General features: G+C 37.9%; 1 protein-coding gene and 1 long non-coding RNA gene across 2 annotated transcripts; both read right to left on the bottom strand.

Annotated features, from left to right (window-relative positions):
• Positions 1–861: 861 nt before the first annotated feature.
• On the bottom strand, positions 862–7,394 carry LOC144971674 (uncharacterized). The gene is given in 6 exon segments (XM_078912748.1): positions 862–3,679; positions 3,682–4,398; positions 4,521–5,047; positions 5,962–6,081; positions 6,457–6,554; positions 7,384–7,394. Coding segments are annotated over 6 exon segments (2,241 nt in total). The 3' UTR covers positions 862–2,911.
• Positions 7,395–7,926: 532 nt separating this feature from the next.
• LOC144969946 (uncharacterized) lies at positions 7,927–11,903 on the bottom strand. The gene is made up of 2 exons (XR_013644890.1): positions 11,816–11,903; positions 7,927–9,947 (listed from the first exon to the last, which is right to left on the bottom strand). It is a non-coding gene; the product is annotated as an uncharacterized LOC144969946 (long non-coding RNA).
• Positions 11,904–16,147: the final 4,244 nt, after the last annotated feature.

Genomic DNA, 16,147 nt, shown 5'->3' on the forward strand with positions numbered 1-16,147 from the left:
CCTCACCATAGGTCGGTTAAAAGGGACAGAGGCCAAATGCTTAGCACCTTCAAATCCTAATCGGAAGGTCTCGGCTTCATTGCCACAAGGTCCAGTTTTTCCATTGAGCAAGGATGATAAAAAGCAAATGTATAACAGCATGTTGGAAAAGTAAGATGTGATATAGTAGCTCCCAGTCCAAATTTTTAATGATTAAGAATCGTCTGCTGCATTTTAAAGGTACTGATGACTTAACTCACTCAACCCTAACTCCGACCATATCTGTAGTTAACCCGGGTTACTTTTACCCCATGCCTATTTAATACATATTTATGAGACAAATTATAGGTGTATTATCAAATCTAATGTTTTTCGTTTTTGCATGTTAATGATAGTTGAATAAATTTATCTAAGTACATGCTCATTTTTAATACATTTTTAAAATCAAATTTGAAAAGTAACAACAATCTCTAAGGCTAAGGTTGAGTGAGTTAAGATCCAGCTTTATGGGCCACACAGATTTTAAGGAGCTCTCTTTTCCTCTAAGCTTATAGTGCTCGAATGCACATCCCTTAACTTGAAGAACTATTCATTGGCAGAGAATCAAAAAGGCTCTATCTCCATGCTTTTCATTATGTTAATTGGTGGACTCAGTACTGGTTGAAACTCACTTTTACATTAAATTACAGAAGATTCTATACATTAATATACCATTTCTCTTTCATGTTTGATAAGCCTCGAAACTTCTGGAGAGAGAAGTTTTGATAACCAAGCTTAATTACAAGGGTAAATGGAGATAGCTGCTATTGATTTTCAGCCAAAGTTTCGATTGACTAGAATGACCATTTAGTATAAGGAAGTAAGCAGAGCATTGTGTAATGTTCACAAATAATTTTATTTTCTTTTAAATATTGAAGTAATAAAAATAAAAACAAAACAAAATAATATATCGCTTTAGCAAAAATGAAATTAAACCAAAAACAAAAGCATATAAAACACCACCAAACATAATTAAGGCTTATCAACTTCCAGAAATTTAAAATAGGAAGAATGCCCCAGAGACGACCGAAGATAAAATGTTTTTATTTTTGTTTTTAAGGGTTTTACGGCGCTTGCAACACATTACGGTCATTCCAGCGCCAATAAAAAGGAAGAAAATGGGATAGTAAAAGGTTCAAAAGTTACAATTAAAGCACCCAAGAAAAGATAAGACAACGGGGAATTGATTCAAATAGGGAACAGATGCAGATTCCAAGAGCACACTATCAAAGTACTTAGTTTGAGATCACCTAAAAGTCTTATCCAGTCACAAGCACAGGTCCCCACTAAGGGGAATACACTCAAATGATTACAAGTCATATATAAGATCTAAACAAAACATAATACATTACATAACAGAGAGATGATTTACAAGACAAAAAAAATATCATCTCCCAAAATTAACTATACATTTGACTGTTTCCCTCTCACCAAGGGTATCCGGTCAGGGCCAGGATAAAACCAAGTAATCTCATTCCAAGACAAAGACAGAAAGCTAGTTGGAAAATAGATATAGGGGGATAGAAGACAGTAAGTACCTCCCTGCCCATTATGGGAGGTCAGGAACCCAACCCAGGTAGATAAAATACCTGAGCGTAACCCATACCCACACTATACATTCATATTTAACCAAAGACTGATCCTTGTCAATGATATTAAGATTACAATACTTAACTGAAAAACGACCAATTACAATTTATATATCAGTAAGTAGCAGCTAAGAGACAACCCATACATCACTTTGAGTAAAATCAAGCCTCCATGTAACTGAATGGTGAGATAACAATGCCCAGAATAAGAACTAGAACAAATAAAAAAATATGAATATTTTAACGTCGATAATATGTGTGTGAATAGAGATTAAATAAAAACGTGCATCTTTCATGACTAAGAACTGCCCAATGAAAAGACCAAAAGACATGAATTTCACCAAGTCCTTATTACCTAATGTCCCAATTATAAACACATGCATAATTCTCTGCAAATACCCAAACACAAATTTGATCAGCTGTACCAAATCCTCTGAGTTATAAAAAAAAAGACACAGTTGATATTGATATAAGCTGCCAGGCTAACAATTAAAATTAACACCACAAAAAACATACACATGTACATTTACATAGCTCACAAACTAATTAAACCAAATTACATGACCCACCACAAAATTCGAGACATTTTTCACAAAGTATGGATTTCAGAATTGGCCATTATTATGCAATACTGCAGCTTTGATTTAATCTTTGCAACTGGTTTTGAGGCAAAAAGAGAATTCCTTTTTCTTATTTGAGAGCTTGATGGATATATCTTCAGGGCAAAGTGCTCACTTCAATTTGCATTTCGTTTGTTGGTGCTGATTTTAAGCCGATACCTGAATCATCAGCTGCTTAAAGCTTTTGTAACTAAAATACAAAATATAGTATAAAAGGAGCAAGAATATTAAGATAATATAATAATACAAACATGTTGGTGGATGAGACTTTTAAAAATTATTTTTGTCTAATCTGTCCCAGTTGAAACTAAAATTTGACAAGAAAAAGAGCAAAATACACCAACATAGAACTTTTTGGGAGTTTTTAATTTTTTTTTTTTTAAATAGCAAAACTTGCGGTTAATCCCAAAATTCTGTAGCATATTTCTGTTTTGCTATTTTGGTACATCTTAGTTCTCTTTACCTAATAGAGAAGCCACATGAACAACATTAATTTCTTTAATAATGTGAAGATTGTGAAAGGCATTCAGGGCACCATAAAAACTTATCATTTTTTTTCTTACTTTTAATTCCTTCTCCCCAAATAAATCGCAAAATTCATGGAAATTCAAAGACAGTGCCAAAATTTGCGGTAAAAAAAAAACTGTGGGGGGGGGGGGGGGGGGGGGGGGGGGGGGAGAGAGTCTAATTGGCTTTTTTCATCATATACTGCAGCTTTGACTTAATTTGTGCAGTTGATTTTGAGGCAAATGGAGAATTCATTTTTCTGATGTTGATTTGAGAGCCTGATGGATATATCTTCTGTGCAAGGTGATCTCTGAATTGATCCCTGAGGGCATGTTCTTGTTCTGACGTCCAGCGACAGCATACCTTTGAGCCGGAGTCATTTTTAATTTTATTACCATTACCAGAGGTAGGGATTAAACAGTCGTCATCTTGTAATAGGGTATTGAGTTTTTCACATTTTGATTCTTCCTTGTCTTCTGATATGAATTTTTCTATAGATTCATTTTCTGATGATGTGCTGAGCTTGCGAGCTTTCCTTTTTCTTTGTTCTTTATGAGGTAGGCCTGTTTTTTCTTCTTCAGAATCGTTGGTACTCACTTCGCTTTGCTCCATGTTTACATTCAATGGTGTTGGCGATGTTTTTAAACCAGTGCCTGAATCAACAGCTGCTAAAAGCTTTCCCACTTTGGTGATTTCAATTGTGCTTTCTTGTTGGCGGTAAAATTCTTTATGAATATTGACAGAATGACCCATGTGATTTGCAAGCCATTCTACATCAGTAGGGGCCAAGTCAAGAAGCTGAGTAATAGTTGCATTATATTTTCTACACTTGGTTGATGTGACAAGCTGAGGATTTTTTAAACAGGCTTCTGAAGAAGAAGCATTGACTGCCTGCCACCCATCCAAGTATCCATTGCTGGATCTTGAGAAGAAAAATGTGACGGTATTCCAACCTGTTCTCTTTTGTCCATTAAAATTCTCATTGCATCTGATACATCTTGAGGAATCAGTATTGGAACTTTTCTATTCCTTTTTCCTGGGACCATTACAAGGTCTGTACACTCTAACATTTTTTTCTCTAAGGGTTGAAGTGAAGCTGCAATTTCTGAGTGACCAGTCACTTTCCAATCTGGGCGATCTTTGTATGTTGCTAATGTAAGCCGCGCCACTTCACCAGCTCTTCTCTTGTTGAAAATTATAAGTCTTGCAAGGACATTTTGTGCTGGACGTCGCCAAGTGTTGTAAAAAGGAGAATCTGTTAACTGTGACATTGCTTGCTTAATGACATTAGCTTGAAAATCTTTCAGCTTTAGCAAATCCTCTGTTTCCGGTAATTGCTCAATAGCTTGATCCTTGCGCCGTTTCAACGTGTTTAAAGCATTGGATGAAACAGCATCTGTCCATTCATCAATTAACAGCTTTTCAAATGTTTCTGTTTCTTTTACTTGTTCGATATCATCCTTTCGTAGACAAGAACCCCTCTTTACAATGGCAATCTTTTTTAGGAGGTGTCCAAGTCTGAGTGCTAAAGAAGGTATTTTGAAGATCCTTCTTCCATCAGGCGTAATGGTCAATCCACAGAGATTTGAAGCAGCTTCTAGACAAGTATCAAAGTGTTTTCCGCACAATAAATCTGCAAATGTCAATTGCACTTTTACCAAGTCCTACATTCAATTAATAAACGCACAAGCTGTCTCATTCTCTGAGAAATGTCGTTCTTCTTAGATGGGCCGTACTTTTTCAGCAACATTTCTCCTAACTTACATAACAGAATGTCATTACTTGCCACTGTAGTAACACTGTCCGGCCTCATCCCCGCAATTAGCCCACGCATCATTTCTGAGCAACCATCAGTGTGAAGACATGCAGAATCTAATAACAATTTTGACTGTTTCAGAACAGATTTATCCTTTTCTTCTTCAGTAATTCCATCCTTAAGAGGACATTTCTTTGCATGCCTCCACATTTCTGCCTTGTAATAAAAGCCATAACAGTGGGGGCATGGAAAGAATTTATCAGCTCTTCTTTTTTTACTTGGCCTTTTTACAACCACAATATTGGTTCCACCAGCAATTAAAATTTTAATATTATGTTTAAAGTTTCCTGCACACCTGAGTTTCGTTAGTGTCAATTGATATTTTCTCATTTCACCTAATTCCTTATAAGACAACATAGCGGCAACCTCCTTCTCTTGAAAGTGTATTTTTGATTTGTGCCTTGCCAGGTTTAGCTGACCATTCTGACAAAAAAAGCAGTACTGTCTCTTGTCTAAGAAATAGCCATCCTTCTTGCCTCTGGACTTTGCTTGGGATACTGAAATAAAAATGATAATAGGAATAGATAGACTGGGTGATAAAACTATAAATAGGCTTAATATCTAAAATGGCACATTTATGATAAATGCAATGCATCATTACTAGTTTTTGAAAAATAGCCCTAATATTTTAAGAAAGCTGCAGATTTTATTAGTACAGCAATTGAAATTTGGTAGATAAATAAAACTAAATTCGGATTGATTTCGGAATGTTTTGAAACCATAATTAGTTACCATTAATTAATTAAAACAAAAAAAAAAAGCTCGCCTGGGTCTGCTTCTTCTAGAAATCTGTCAGTTATTGGGTGTATCATCCTACTTCCTTTACTTCCGCTTATATTATTAGATTGCCATATCTAAGTAGTCTTTGATTTCAATAAGAAGAACTACGGTCAACATATATAACACTTTGTATCGTCACTTTTCTGCTGCTATTCATTCGCTAACACTGCTGTCAACATCATAACTATCTTACAAATGGGTCCAGGCCGGTGACATGCGTGAGGCGCATCCAAACACGATACGAAAATTGTTAGACCGGTGTTTATGTACTTGGAAATACATTTCACACGCATTTCCTCATCCTATCGGAGATGAACGTTAAGCTAGAAGTTCCGTGTTCATTTCATGAGTTCATGTTAAAGTGCCAGTCGCAGGTGTTGTTTTTTGGTGTCCTGAAAAATTGTAAGATGCGCCAATCGCCATGCAGGCATTGTCCCGAAGTGTCATTATTGTTTTGCAGTGACATGTCAAGACAAAGATATGTTGTAAATCGCTTTGAGACCTTGGTGAAAATCACTATATATCTAAATGCTACCTTTACTTTTAATAGGAATAATAATCAAACACACAGCTTTCATATCGATCTCTTTCAAATACAGAAAAATAGGTAAACACATGGAATTAACCTTACCATAAGTATTTTCTGTTTCACCTTGGTTATCAATCACCTCAGAACTGGAGTCTACCATACTTCCATCCTCATCAGAATCAGAGTCATCTAAAATATGATAATTCAATTTTGAAAGTGAGCCTTGTGGTGAAAATTAGATTACATTTAAAATGAAGTAGAAGTTGAGTAAACTCAAAGATTAATAATTTGAAATATATTATGATCTAACATTAATACTCTCGACCAAATGAAAAAAAAAAACAACTTCACATTTAAGTTTCTCTTTATTTTGAATGCAGTACTTTTTAATCAATTGTATCAAATTCATAAAAGATCATAACAGCATGATCAATACTACCAATTATGATTAAAGTTTTTGTTAGTATGCATCTTTTATACTTATACCGCTGCATCATATTGTAAGTCCTTTAAAAAAATTTGACTTGAACATATGTTGTGTAAAATAAAATCATGACTTGAAAGCATTAAAACATGATTGTGGTGATGATTCCTTACCAGGTGGGTAATAATCCTCATCTTGCACATGATCACAGTGAAGTGCTGAAAAATCAAGGTATGGTCTCAGATGGTGGTACACCAACACTGCCGGAAACCTTTAAAATATTAGAAATATAAAGATGTTTAAATTTAAACATTGAGCATGGGGATACTAGTTTAATGTCCTAGTGAGAGAAGATGTAGTAAAGCAAATTTTAAAATCAAGAAAATACCACAAGATTTGCAAAATGCACAAATTTTGTGTCGTGTAAACCCAGAAGTTCATTTTCTCAATTGATGTTAATCAAAATATCAAAATAAGTCATGACGTTGTATTTGATCATTAGATGTTACATTCCAATATCTATTAGGATTTTTAAAGCTGTTACACTATAAAATAAGTTGAAGAAGCATACCCAACATAATAGAAAGTTAAGTGATTGACGTTATTTTACTTATTTTTTAATAAAAACAAAATCAGGCATTGTATTTTGTTGGAATAAACATACCTTTGAACATTCTGCTATGGATGGGCAAGTGTCCAGCCATTCTTCTACTTTGTCATTCACTGCACCTTTATCTAAGGGGGAATGAATAAAATAATATTGTATCAATGTTATAAATGAATTCTATTGAAAAATTGTTTTACGTAGTAAATGATTAACATCAAAATCCAAGTGTTGTTCCATCACAGGGTTGGCTTACATCATTCATAAAAGTCAACTATATTTAATTTTTATGTCCCAAGTAGAAGAAGTAAATGATCAATATTGCATAAAATCTTATGATCAATACTTGCTTCTTAGCTTTAAAAGTAACAGCTTAAACTTTCACTCAATTGGAAGACCGTCCAACTCGGGGAGTGGTAGGTCAGTGGATCGAATCCTCGGACCGCACCAAAACTCAAGAGGTAAATATTTGTACTGTTTCAACTGCCCGCCTCACGCTCTATGCATTACAGGAACAGTGAAATGACTAGTTAGTTGGCTAAGTATCAGTAAAATTATAATGTGACTGGGTGGGGATGGCGAGTGGTGTTACACCGCATTCTCAATGTGACAACACAAAACTAATGTGTCAAACAGTCTCTTATATGAACTACAGTAGTTGGTAGGTACCTAAACTAAGTATCTTAAACTTTCACATTTGACCCAAGTCACAATCTCTATGGAATGACCATACACAACACAGTATGCCACTTCAGTTGATTATTTTTGCAAACATTTAACTGTGTTTTACGTGAACACTCTTGATTCCTTTACGAAAGCTGCTAATGAAGAAGTCTGATAACTGATAACTCTATGACTACTCTGTTATTCTTACATTGAGTTTGAGATTCCGCTTGATGTAATTTTTGTTTGTCAAGGGATGCTTTTTCCGCTTGTTGTAGATTTTGCTTGTCAAGGGATGCTTGCAGCCGATAGACTACTCCAGTCTCTGGCAGAGGGAAGGAAGCAACGGTGGCAGGAGACCGTGGAAAGTCTCGACTTTACACACTCCAGCCGCCACGCTTGGCGTTTGATAAAGAAATTGGACCCAGATCGGAATTTCGCGAAGGCTGCACCGGAATGCGAGGCAGACACAATTGCCAAGAATATTAAGAACCGTAGCAAGCGGGTCCCTAATCAGGCTTTTGAGCGCGGTGTCCGCAAGGCGTACCGTACGATTTTGGACTCGCTACCTGCGGAGGAGTCGGACTGGACGGCCCCGTTCAGTCCCCGAGAAGTGGGTGCAGCCATTAGCGAAGTGAAGAACGGCAAAGCAGCTGGGATAGATGGTGTATATCCCGATATGGTGACGCATCTGGGCCCCAGGGCACGGGCCTGGCTAGCAGAGGCAATGTCTGACATCCTTGCAAACGGAAAGCTTCCACAAGTGTGGAAGCATGCGAAGATAGTTGCCATCCTGAAGCCAGGGAAGCCGGCGAAGGAGGCAGACAGTTACAGACCCATATCGCTGCTGAGCTGTCTTTACAAACTGTTGGAGCGTGTTCTATTAAACCGATGGGGGCCGGTCCTAGACGCTGCCCTGCCACCTGAGCAGGCAGGCTTCAGGGAAGGGAGGTGCACCACGGAGCAGGTCATTGCCCTTACAGAGCATATTGAGCACGGGTTCGAGAGAAAACAGCAGACAGGTGCTGTGTTTATAGACCTATCAGCGGCGTACGATACGGTCTGGTGCGATGGGTTAATGCTCAAACTTGCAAAAATCATAAGGTGCAAAAAGACCTTGAAGTTGTTCTCTTCGATCTTAGGGGAAAGGCAATTCCACGTCGCGCTGGGAGACGTCACGAGCAAAGTTAGGAAATTGAAGAATGGGGTCCCTCAGGGGTCGGTACTTGCGCCAATGTTGTTTAACGTTTACATTGGCGATATGCCGAACACTTCCTCCCTGAGGCTGGGATACGCAGACGACTGGGCACTCGTTACTCAGAGTAAAGTGTGGACCCGTCTCGAGAGCGTACTCAGCGAGGACGTCACCAGACTCAAATCCTACTTTGACAAGTGGTACCTGAAGATGAACACTTCAAAAACCGTGGCCACTGCATTTCACTTATGCAGTGGTTGGCACAACCCGTAAACTGAATGTCCTAGTCGGGGACCAGCCACTCCCATATGAGCCGCGTCCAAAATACCTAGGGGTGACGCTGGATCGCAGCCTTACCTATCGGGTTCATCTCGAAGGGGTTGCCCGGAAGATAGAGAAGCGGAATAGTCTTCTGAGGAAGCTGGCGGGATCGACTTGGGGCGCTAGCCAAGCGCTCCTGAGAACATCCGCCCTGGCACTATGCTATTCCACCGCGGAGTATTGCGCTCCAGTGTGGGGTAGAAGCAGAAACGTTGAGAAGGTGGATGTAAAACTTCGCAAGTCGATGCACATAGTGTCGGGAACGCTAGCAACAACCCCTAGAGAATGGGGCCCGGTGATGGCAGCGATCCAGCCCCCCGATGTCCGGAGGGAGACCATTACGGGAAACTGGCTGAGTAAGATCAAAGAGAGAGGGAATGGGGATACCCCTCTCATGCGCATAATGAACGGTGCCCCCGTTTCGAGCCGAAATAAGTCCCGGCAACCCTTGTACGCAGAATCCCTGACTACGGACAGAGCTGCACATACGAGATGGAAGTCGGTTTGGACGAATTCAATCCCTCGTGGGGGCGGGGACCTACACTCCTCTAAGCTTGGTGAGAAGTTGCCAGGCTTTGATACCAGTAAGAGGAGACACTGGGTAGCTGCGAATCGGCTTCGGTCGAGGAGCTGCCTAACGGCCGGTGCGTTACATCAGTGGGGTCTAACTTCCTGTCCTTTATGTCCACGCTGTGGGCAAGAACCCGAAACGGCAGAGCATCTAGTCGAAAGGTGTGTTGTGACGATGCTACCAGGCGGGTTCGCGACGGTGCACGAATGGGGACCGGACTTTGCTGATTGGGTCGATCGTCATAACATAATAGTGTGAACCATAAGAAGCTGCTGCTGCTGCAGCATCCTCCTGCCATATGTTGCCATATCTGAAATAATGATTAAGAATAGAATTAATGTAAAGTTATGGAGTTATGGTGAAGTAAAAATTTGTATATTTAAACCTGTAGTTCTTTAGTTTATATGTTCAGATGGATTTTCTATTAGCCACAATTGTCGATTATTTATATGCCAAATTTCATAAAAACTGAGAATGACTGGTGCAGAAAGCTTTCCTAATTGCGCAAGTAAACCACCCCAATTTTACAAATAGCTTTTTCCTCACTGACAGACCTCAGTTAGCCTATCGGCAGCTGCAGAATGGATGTAATTGGCGGATCACAAAACCTGCTTCTCTCCCTCTTTTTTATTTTCATATCTAGATACCACACTGGGTATAGTATAATATAAGGAAGTGTCTGGGGAGACCAAAATCTTCTGTCTCTTTATGTTGAGGGGAGATTTTGTTCTGTTGTTTTTCTTTCTTCTATTTAATTATTATTGGTTGTTTTTGCTGCTGTTCTTGATTGATTGATTTATTTATTATTTCTTAAGGCTTTGTGATAATATTATTATCATCCCAACCCCCCCCCCCCCCCCCCCCCCCCCCTCTTTTTTTTTTTTAAGTCAGAAGAGAGATTGTAGGTTATTGGCCGTCCAGCACAAAAATTAATTTTCTTTTCTTTTTTTTTCTAACTATGATTTTAAACTTTTTGTTAGGGAGACCATGATTTTGGTCTTCCAAAGTTAAGTCATATTTTTTCATATATATATAACTAGAACTGTTTCTTATGTTGTGGAGTGAAGTTGTTTTGTTTTTGTTCTTTATCTACTGTTTAATTTTTTTTTTTTTTAGTCTTAATAACATGCCAATCTCCCTCCACCCACCAAAAAAAAAAAAAAAAAAAAAAAAAAAAAAAAAAAAATTAAAAATAGAGAGGAAAGACAGAAGAGAGATTGAAAGTGAAAGTTATCACCCTCCAACACAAAAGTTATCTTTCTTTCTTTGTTTAATTGTTTAATGTTTTTTTTAAGTTTCCATTTATAAAAATTTTGTTCTTCAATACTCTCTTGGTTTCAAAATTTTGTTTACTTCTCTGTTCTTGGGGGGGGGGGGGGGGGGGCTGGGGTAATTTTATTAAAAAGCCCTTTTTTAAACAAAGCAACCAAGTAGGTACAGCAACTAAACAAAAAAAAACGAGATCTAAATTATAAATAGAATTTTTAAAACTTGCCTCTTCAACATATAGAAACAGTTCCATAAACAAAAATATACGGTTTTACGCTGGGAAGCTAAAATCTTGGGACACCCTAGCCTCTACCACTGCCATAATAATAATAAAAATATAAACAGTTCATGCTATCAAACTGCCTGCCTTGAGCCTTGAGCCTAGAGTTGAAGTAGAACACTAGTAGAACTACAACTACAAACGTCATTGTCATAGAGTAATGAAATAGAGTAGTCATAGCGACCTTCTTTATTCTTGAACGAAGTTGGGCTCTATTTATATTAAGTTGCCTTCTGAATTCCTAGATAATATATAAAGCTGAGATAATAGTAGAGTCAAAGTCTCTGTACTGCCTGCTGCCCTTGCTGTGATTTTCAAACATGAACACAAATCACACAGATTATATTCGGAAATATTCTGTATTGGATTTCATTTCATTACAGTTACAGCACTAAGCTAAAAGAGTAAAAACTTACTTTAGTGCTTAAACTTTAGTGAACACATTCAGACATTATTAGGCTTAGACTTAGGCCTTAGGGCACGAGGACAAGACGTCTAAACAGTCGCCCAAAGTGGGCCAAAGTTGCATTTATTCATGATCAGGCCCAGGCAATACAAGAAACAATTTTTAAAAAGCAACAACATGCATCTAGATAGATAGGACAACAAGTTGAAACAAAAATACTCACCTAATTCAGTAAGTTGTACTTCATCAGATTGAATGTTGAATGCACAAACCACAGTCGGCCTAAGTTGTATCTTCGGTCAGGGTTGCCAGATTATTTTTCAACAAAATGCCAGGGGAAGACTCAAAAAATGCCAAAACACTCAAAAAAAATGCCAAAGTCTGTTGACTCCCACCCCCACTAAGAAAACTACTCACTTTTGATAGACAATTTACTATCATATCCTGGTGGCTTGCGTCTTTTCTTTTCTTTTTTTTCTTTTTTTTTTTGTTTTTTGTTTTATTTTTTTTTTGAATTATACTAAATTTCCTGTTGGGGTAATTTTTTACCTACTGACTACTAAGTGGAGTGCTAAACCACTACACCACGGTTGGATTTTAAGAATGAAAAAGAAATACATTAACATGAAAGATCTGCAGACTTTTGGGAATTCCAAAAAGGAGTGAAATCATTGGATGCTGTAAAATCAGACCACGCTAACGAACAGAGTTAAAAGTTAACAGGCGACCATGACGCAAATATACACGAGTTTTGCAGGAGATTCCCAGAAAACTTACTAGGATACTTGTCGAGGGCTGAATTTGAGTGAATATCTGAGGGAGGCAGGGCTAGTTCAGGGTGTGAGTTTTAATAGCAAAGTTTTCCGATGTGAAGAGATTTGTTTTTACGCGTTTAGAAATAATTAAGAAAAGGTGTCATTTGATGTATAATATACAAGAAAAGAAAATGCCAAATGAAAATGCCAAATGCCAAATGATTTTTCTAATGCCAAACGGTTTTCAAAAATGCCAGATTTTTGGAATCTGGCATTTAAAATGCCAAACTGGCAACCCTGTCTTCGGTCCGCCCAAAAAAAATAAAATAAACAAAACGAACGGAAGCGGAAGTAGGTCAAATTCCAGTAGAAAACTATCTCCAGTGTCAAGAGATTGCCATAGCTCTGCCTGATTCAAACCCAAATTTATTCAGATTTTCTTTGCACCCAAGGGGCGCTACTCAACTTGTAGTCAAACGTTTTTAACAACTTAACTTATTTTTATCTGTCAACCAAAGGCAAATCGTTTTCAGACGAAAAAAACCTACATGGTTTTTGACAACTTAGCAATGTTGTCAGAAACCACCCATGGTTGTCAGATCACGTCAAAAAATCATATGGATGTTGTTAAAAACCATGCAATATAAGAGTATATATATATATATATATATATATATATATATATATATATATATATATAGAGAGAGAGAGAGAGAGAGAGAGAGAGAGAGAGAGAGAATGAGAGAGAGAAAGAGAGAGGGAGATAAGAAAGACATTTAGAGAGTGAGAGAGAGAGAGAGAATTAGAGAGAGAGAAGGAGAGAGGGAGATAAGAAAGACATAGAGAGAGAGAGAGAGAAAGAGAGAGAGAGGGAGAGAGAGAGAATGAGAGAGAGGAGAGAGGGGGATAAGAAAGACATTGAGAGAGAGAGAGAGAAAGAGATTGAGAGGGAAAGAGAAAGGGGGAGGGGAGAGGGAGAGAGAATGAGAGAGAGAGAGGGGAGGGGTATGGAGGGAGAGAAAGGCAGACACAATGAGCGCATAACAGTTTGAGTTAATAGACCTACAAATAAGCTCACCTTGGTTTGAGAGTATTGCCATTACAAAATTGAGCCCATAACAATTCTGGTCAGTGACGTGGCGTGCTTACAGTATAGATAGAATGAAGATGACGTCACTCAAGCCTTTGTTATTGTATTTTGCCATCCGCGTTTGTGAGTGATTCTCACTAAACTGTGTTAACCAGACTATAAAAGTTCATGGATACAAACAGTTTTGTGTGTTGGTCCGTTATACTTCCGGATGGCAATATTATGAGCTTTTTAGCCACGTGCATACTATCTATAGGGTGGTGCCAGAATCAGAAGGAAATGACTTTTAAAACATGTATATTTGTAAATACAAAAGAAAGAAAAAAAAGTTAAAGAAAAGACTCACTCAAATAAATAGGAGGCGGAATTTACCATTTCTCAGGGTTTTATTTTTTTTTATTTTTTTTTTTGTTTTTTTTAGATGCTCTAATCCATTTTTAAAAGATGGATGCGGTGCCAGGCACCAAATCAACCAATATAGCCACGCCCCTGATTCGGGTTATCAGACCTTCAAATGAGTACGCGTCGGCATCAGTCGATCAACCAACGGACGTGTTGTTTGGTACACCCCATCGTGACCTGTATGACTGTATGTATGATACGTCACAGAAGATGAAGGATTCAGTTATAACAATATTTATATTTAATCCCCATGATACGTTTAACCGTGTTTTGATAAGGGATTGTGCGTGTGTGTGTGTGTGTGTGTGTGTGTGTGTGATAGAGTGACCATAGGAACACACTTACCACTACATAAACACACTTATCCTGTGTGTAAAGCACGGCCCAGTGTGTTCTCATATCCTACTGGAATTAACACAGACGTGACTTTGCCTCCAAAAATGGCGTTGAAGTCGTCTGTAATCTCCAGTGTTATTTTGATTACGAAAAGTAAAGGAAAACATCGATATTATATCTTCATAGCTATATCGATATGAAGTACATTATTGTGTTTGGTCTGTCGATTTTCTTTCTTTCTGTTCTTTTTTTTTCTTTCTTTCTATTTTATTATTATTATTTTTTTGGTTCTGTTTAGTTTGTGTATTTGTTTGTTGTTGTTATTGTTGTTGTTGTTGTTGTTGTTGTTGTTGTTGTTGTTGTTATTGTCGTCGTTGTTGTTGTTATTGTGTGTGATGTACGTGTGTGTGTTGTTGTTGTTGTTGTTATTGTCGTCGTTGTCGTTGTTATTGTGTGTGATGTATGTGTGTGTGTTGTTGTTGTTGTTGTTGTTGTTGTTGTTGTTGTTGTAATGGACAATATTTTGCGTCGCCTTTTAGATATTTCCATTACAACAATGAGCCCCCAAAAGGAATTGGGTTATCAGACCTGCAAATAAGTGCACGTCGTCTCAGACCAATGATTAATCTGTCCATTACAACAATGCTAAAACAAGTCCATAATACTCTTCAACAGTCGTAACGTCACTTCCTTCCTAATGACGCATGGTAACTTAGTAACACTGGCTCTAAACTATCGGAACAATGGCGGACGCCCGTATGAAATATTTCCCCGGCGAGCATAAAAGCGTATCCAGAGGTAAAAAAAAAACACATAAATTTGATCATGTTTTGACTTTTACACATTCTGATCACAAGGCATATGAAAAGTTCTAGTCACCATGAAGAATAAAAAGTAATGATTTTCTTTGTTTAGAACCAAGATGGTCGCCGTTGCCGGGCGGCGTCACATCAGACTACTGAATCAAACCTGCGCGTCAACCCAGACATATCACCAGGCGGACTCGGGTATATATTAGAAAAACCCATTTCTGGATGTTCTGACATTGCGAATTGATACAATGGTTATTCATGAAATGTAGGTTAAAAGTTGAACGGGTTTTAGTATAGATAGTATGCGCTTGGCTAAGAAGCTCATAACATTGCCATCCGGAAGTATAATGGACCAACACACACAACTGTGTGTATCCATGAACTTTTATAGTCGGGTTAATACAGTTCAGTGAGTATTACTCATAAACGAGGATGGCAAAAAACAATAACAAAGACCTGAGTGACGTCATCTTCGAACTATCTATTAATTAAATGCTAGAAAGAAAGAAAAGGAAAAGAAAAAAAAACATCCTCATCACGTGACTTGCATGATGGTAACGTTGTCTGGAGCAGATGGAATTCATGAAAATTGGGTTGAGATTTAGGAAAGTTTTGATTTTAATTAAATGCTAATAAAAACGATCCTCTTAACACCACATATCTGACCCATCTTCTCAAAACGGTGTGATGGCAAATAGAAACGTTGTGTTTTCGATTAGAATTGTGAGTTGTGACGTTGTGTTTGACAAAAATGATTCGACCGGAAGAAGAAGTTAAAGTTATAAGGCCAAAATTTCCTTTAAGTTGATTTGTTTAGTCAGAGTTCGGCAGTCAGGATCGTGATTATTATGATAATAATGATGATGATAACAATATCAATCAACTCAAGTGTTTGTAAAACAGATTTTCACCAATTTCCACTTCATCATCGAAATATGGACACGGGACAAACAAAAATTCCTTTAAACCCTGGACAAGGCTGGGCGGATCAAGAGATTTGCGAGTCTCGCCATGAATCGGTCCCGTCATAATGTAAACACCAATCTATTTGTTTGCCCAACCAACGTTATAACAATCTTACGGCGCACTCGATCAATTCACACGACCATGCCAGTGGGCAGATTCATTTATTATTAAAAATGTTACCCAATGCGCCAATC

Source organism: Berghia stephanieae, chromosome 4 (genome assembly GCF_034508935.2).
Source record: "Berghia stephanieae isolate SIO BIC M18660-M18661 chromosome 4, UCSD_Bste_1.3, whole genome shotgun sequence".
In the NCBI taxonomy this organism is placed as follows: domain Eukaryota; kingdom Metazoa; phylum Mollusca; class Gastropoda; order Nudibranchia; family Aeolidiidae; genus Berghia; species Berghia stephanieae.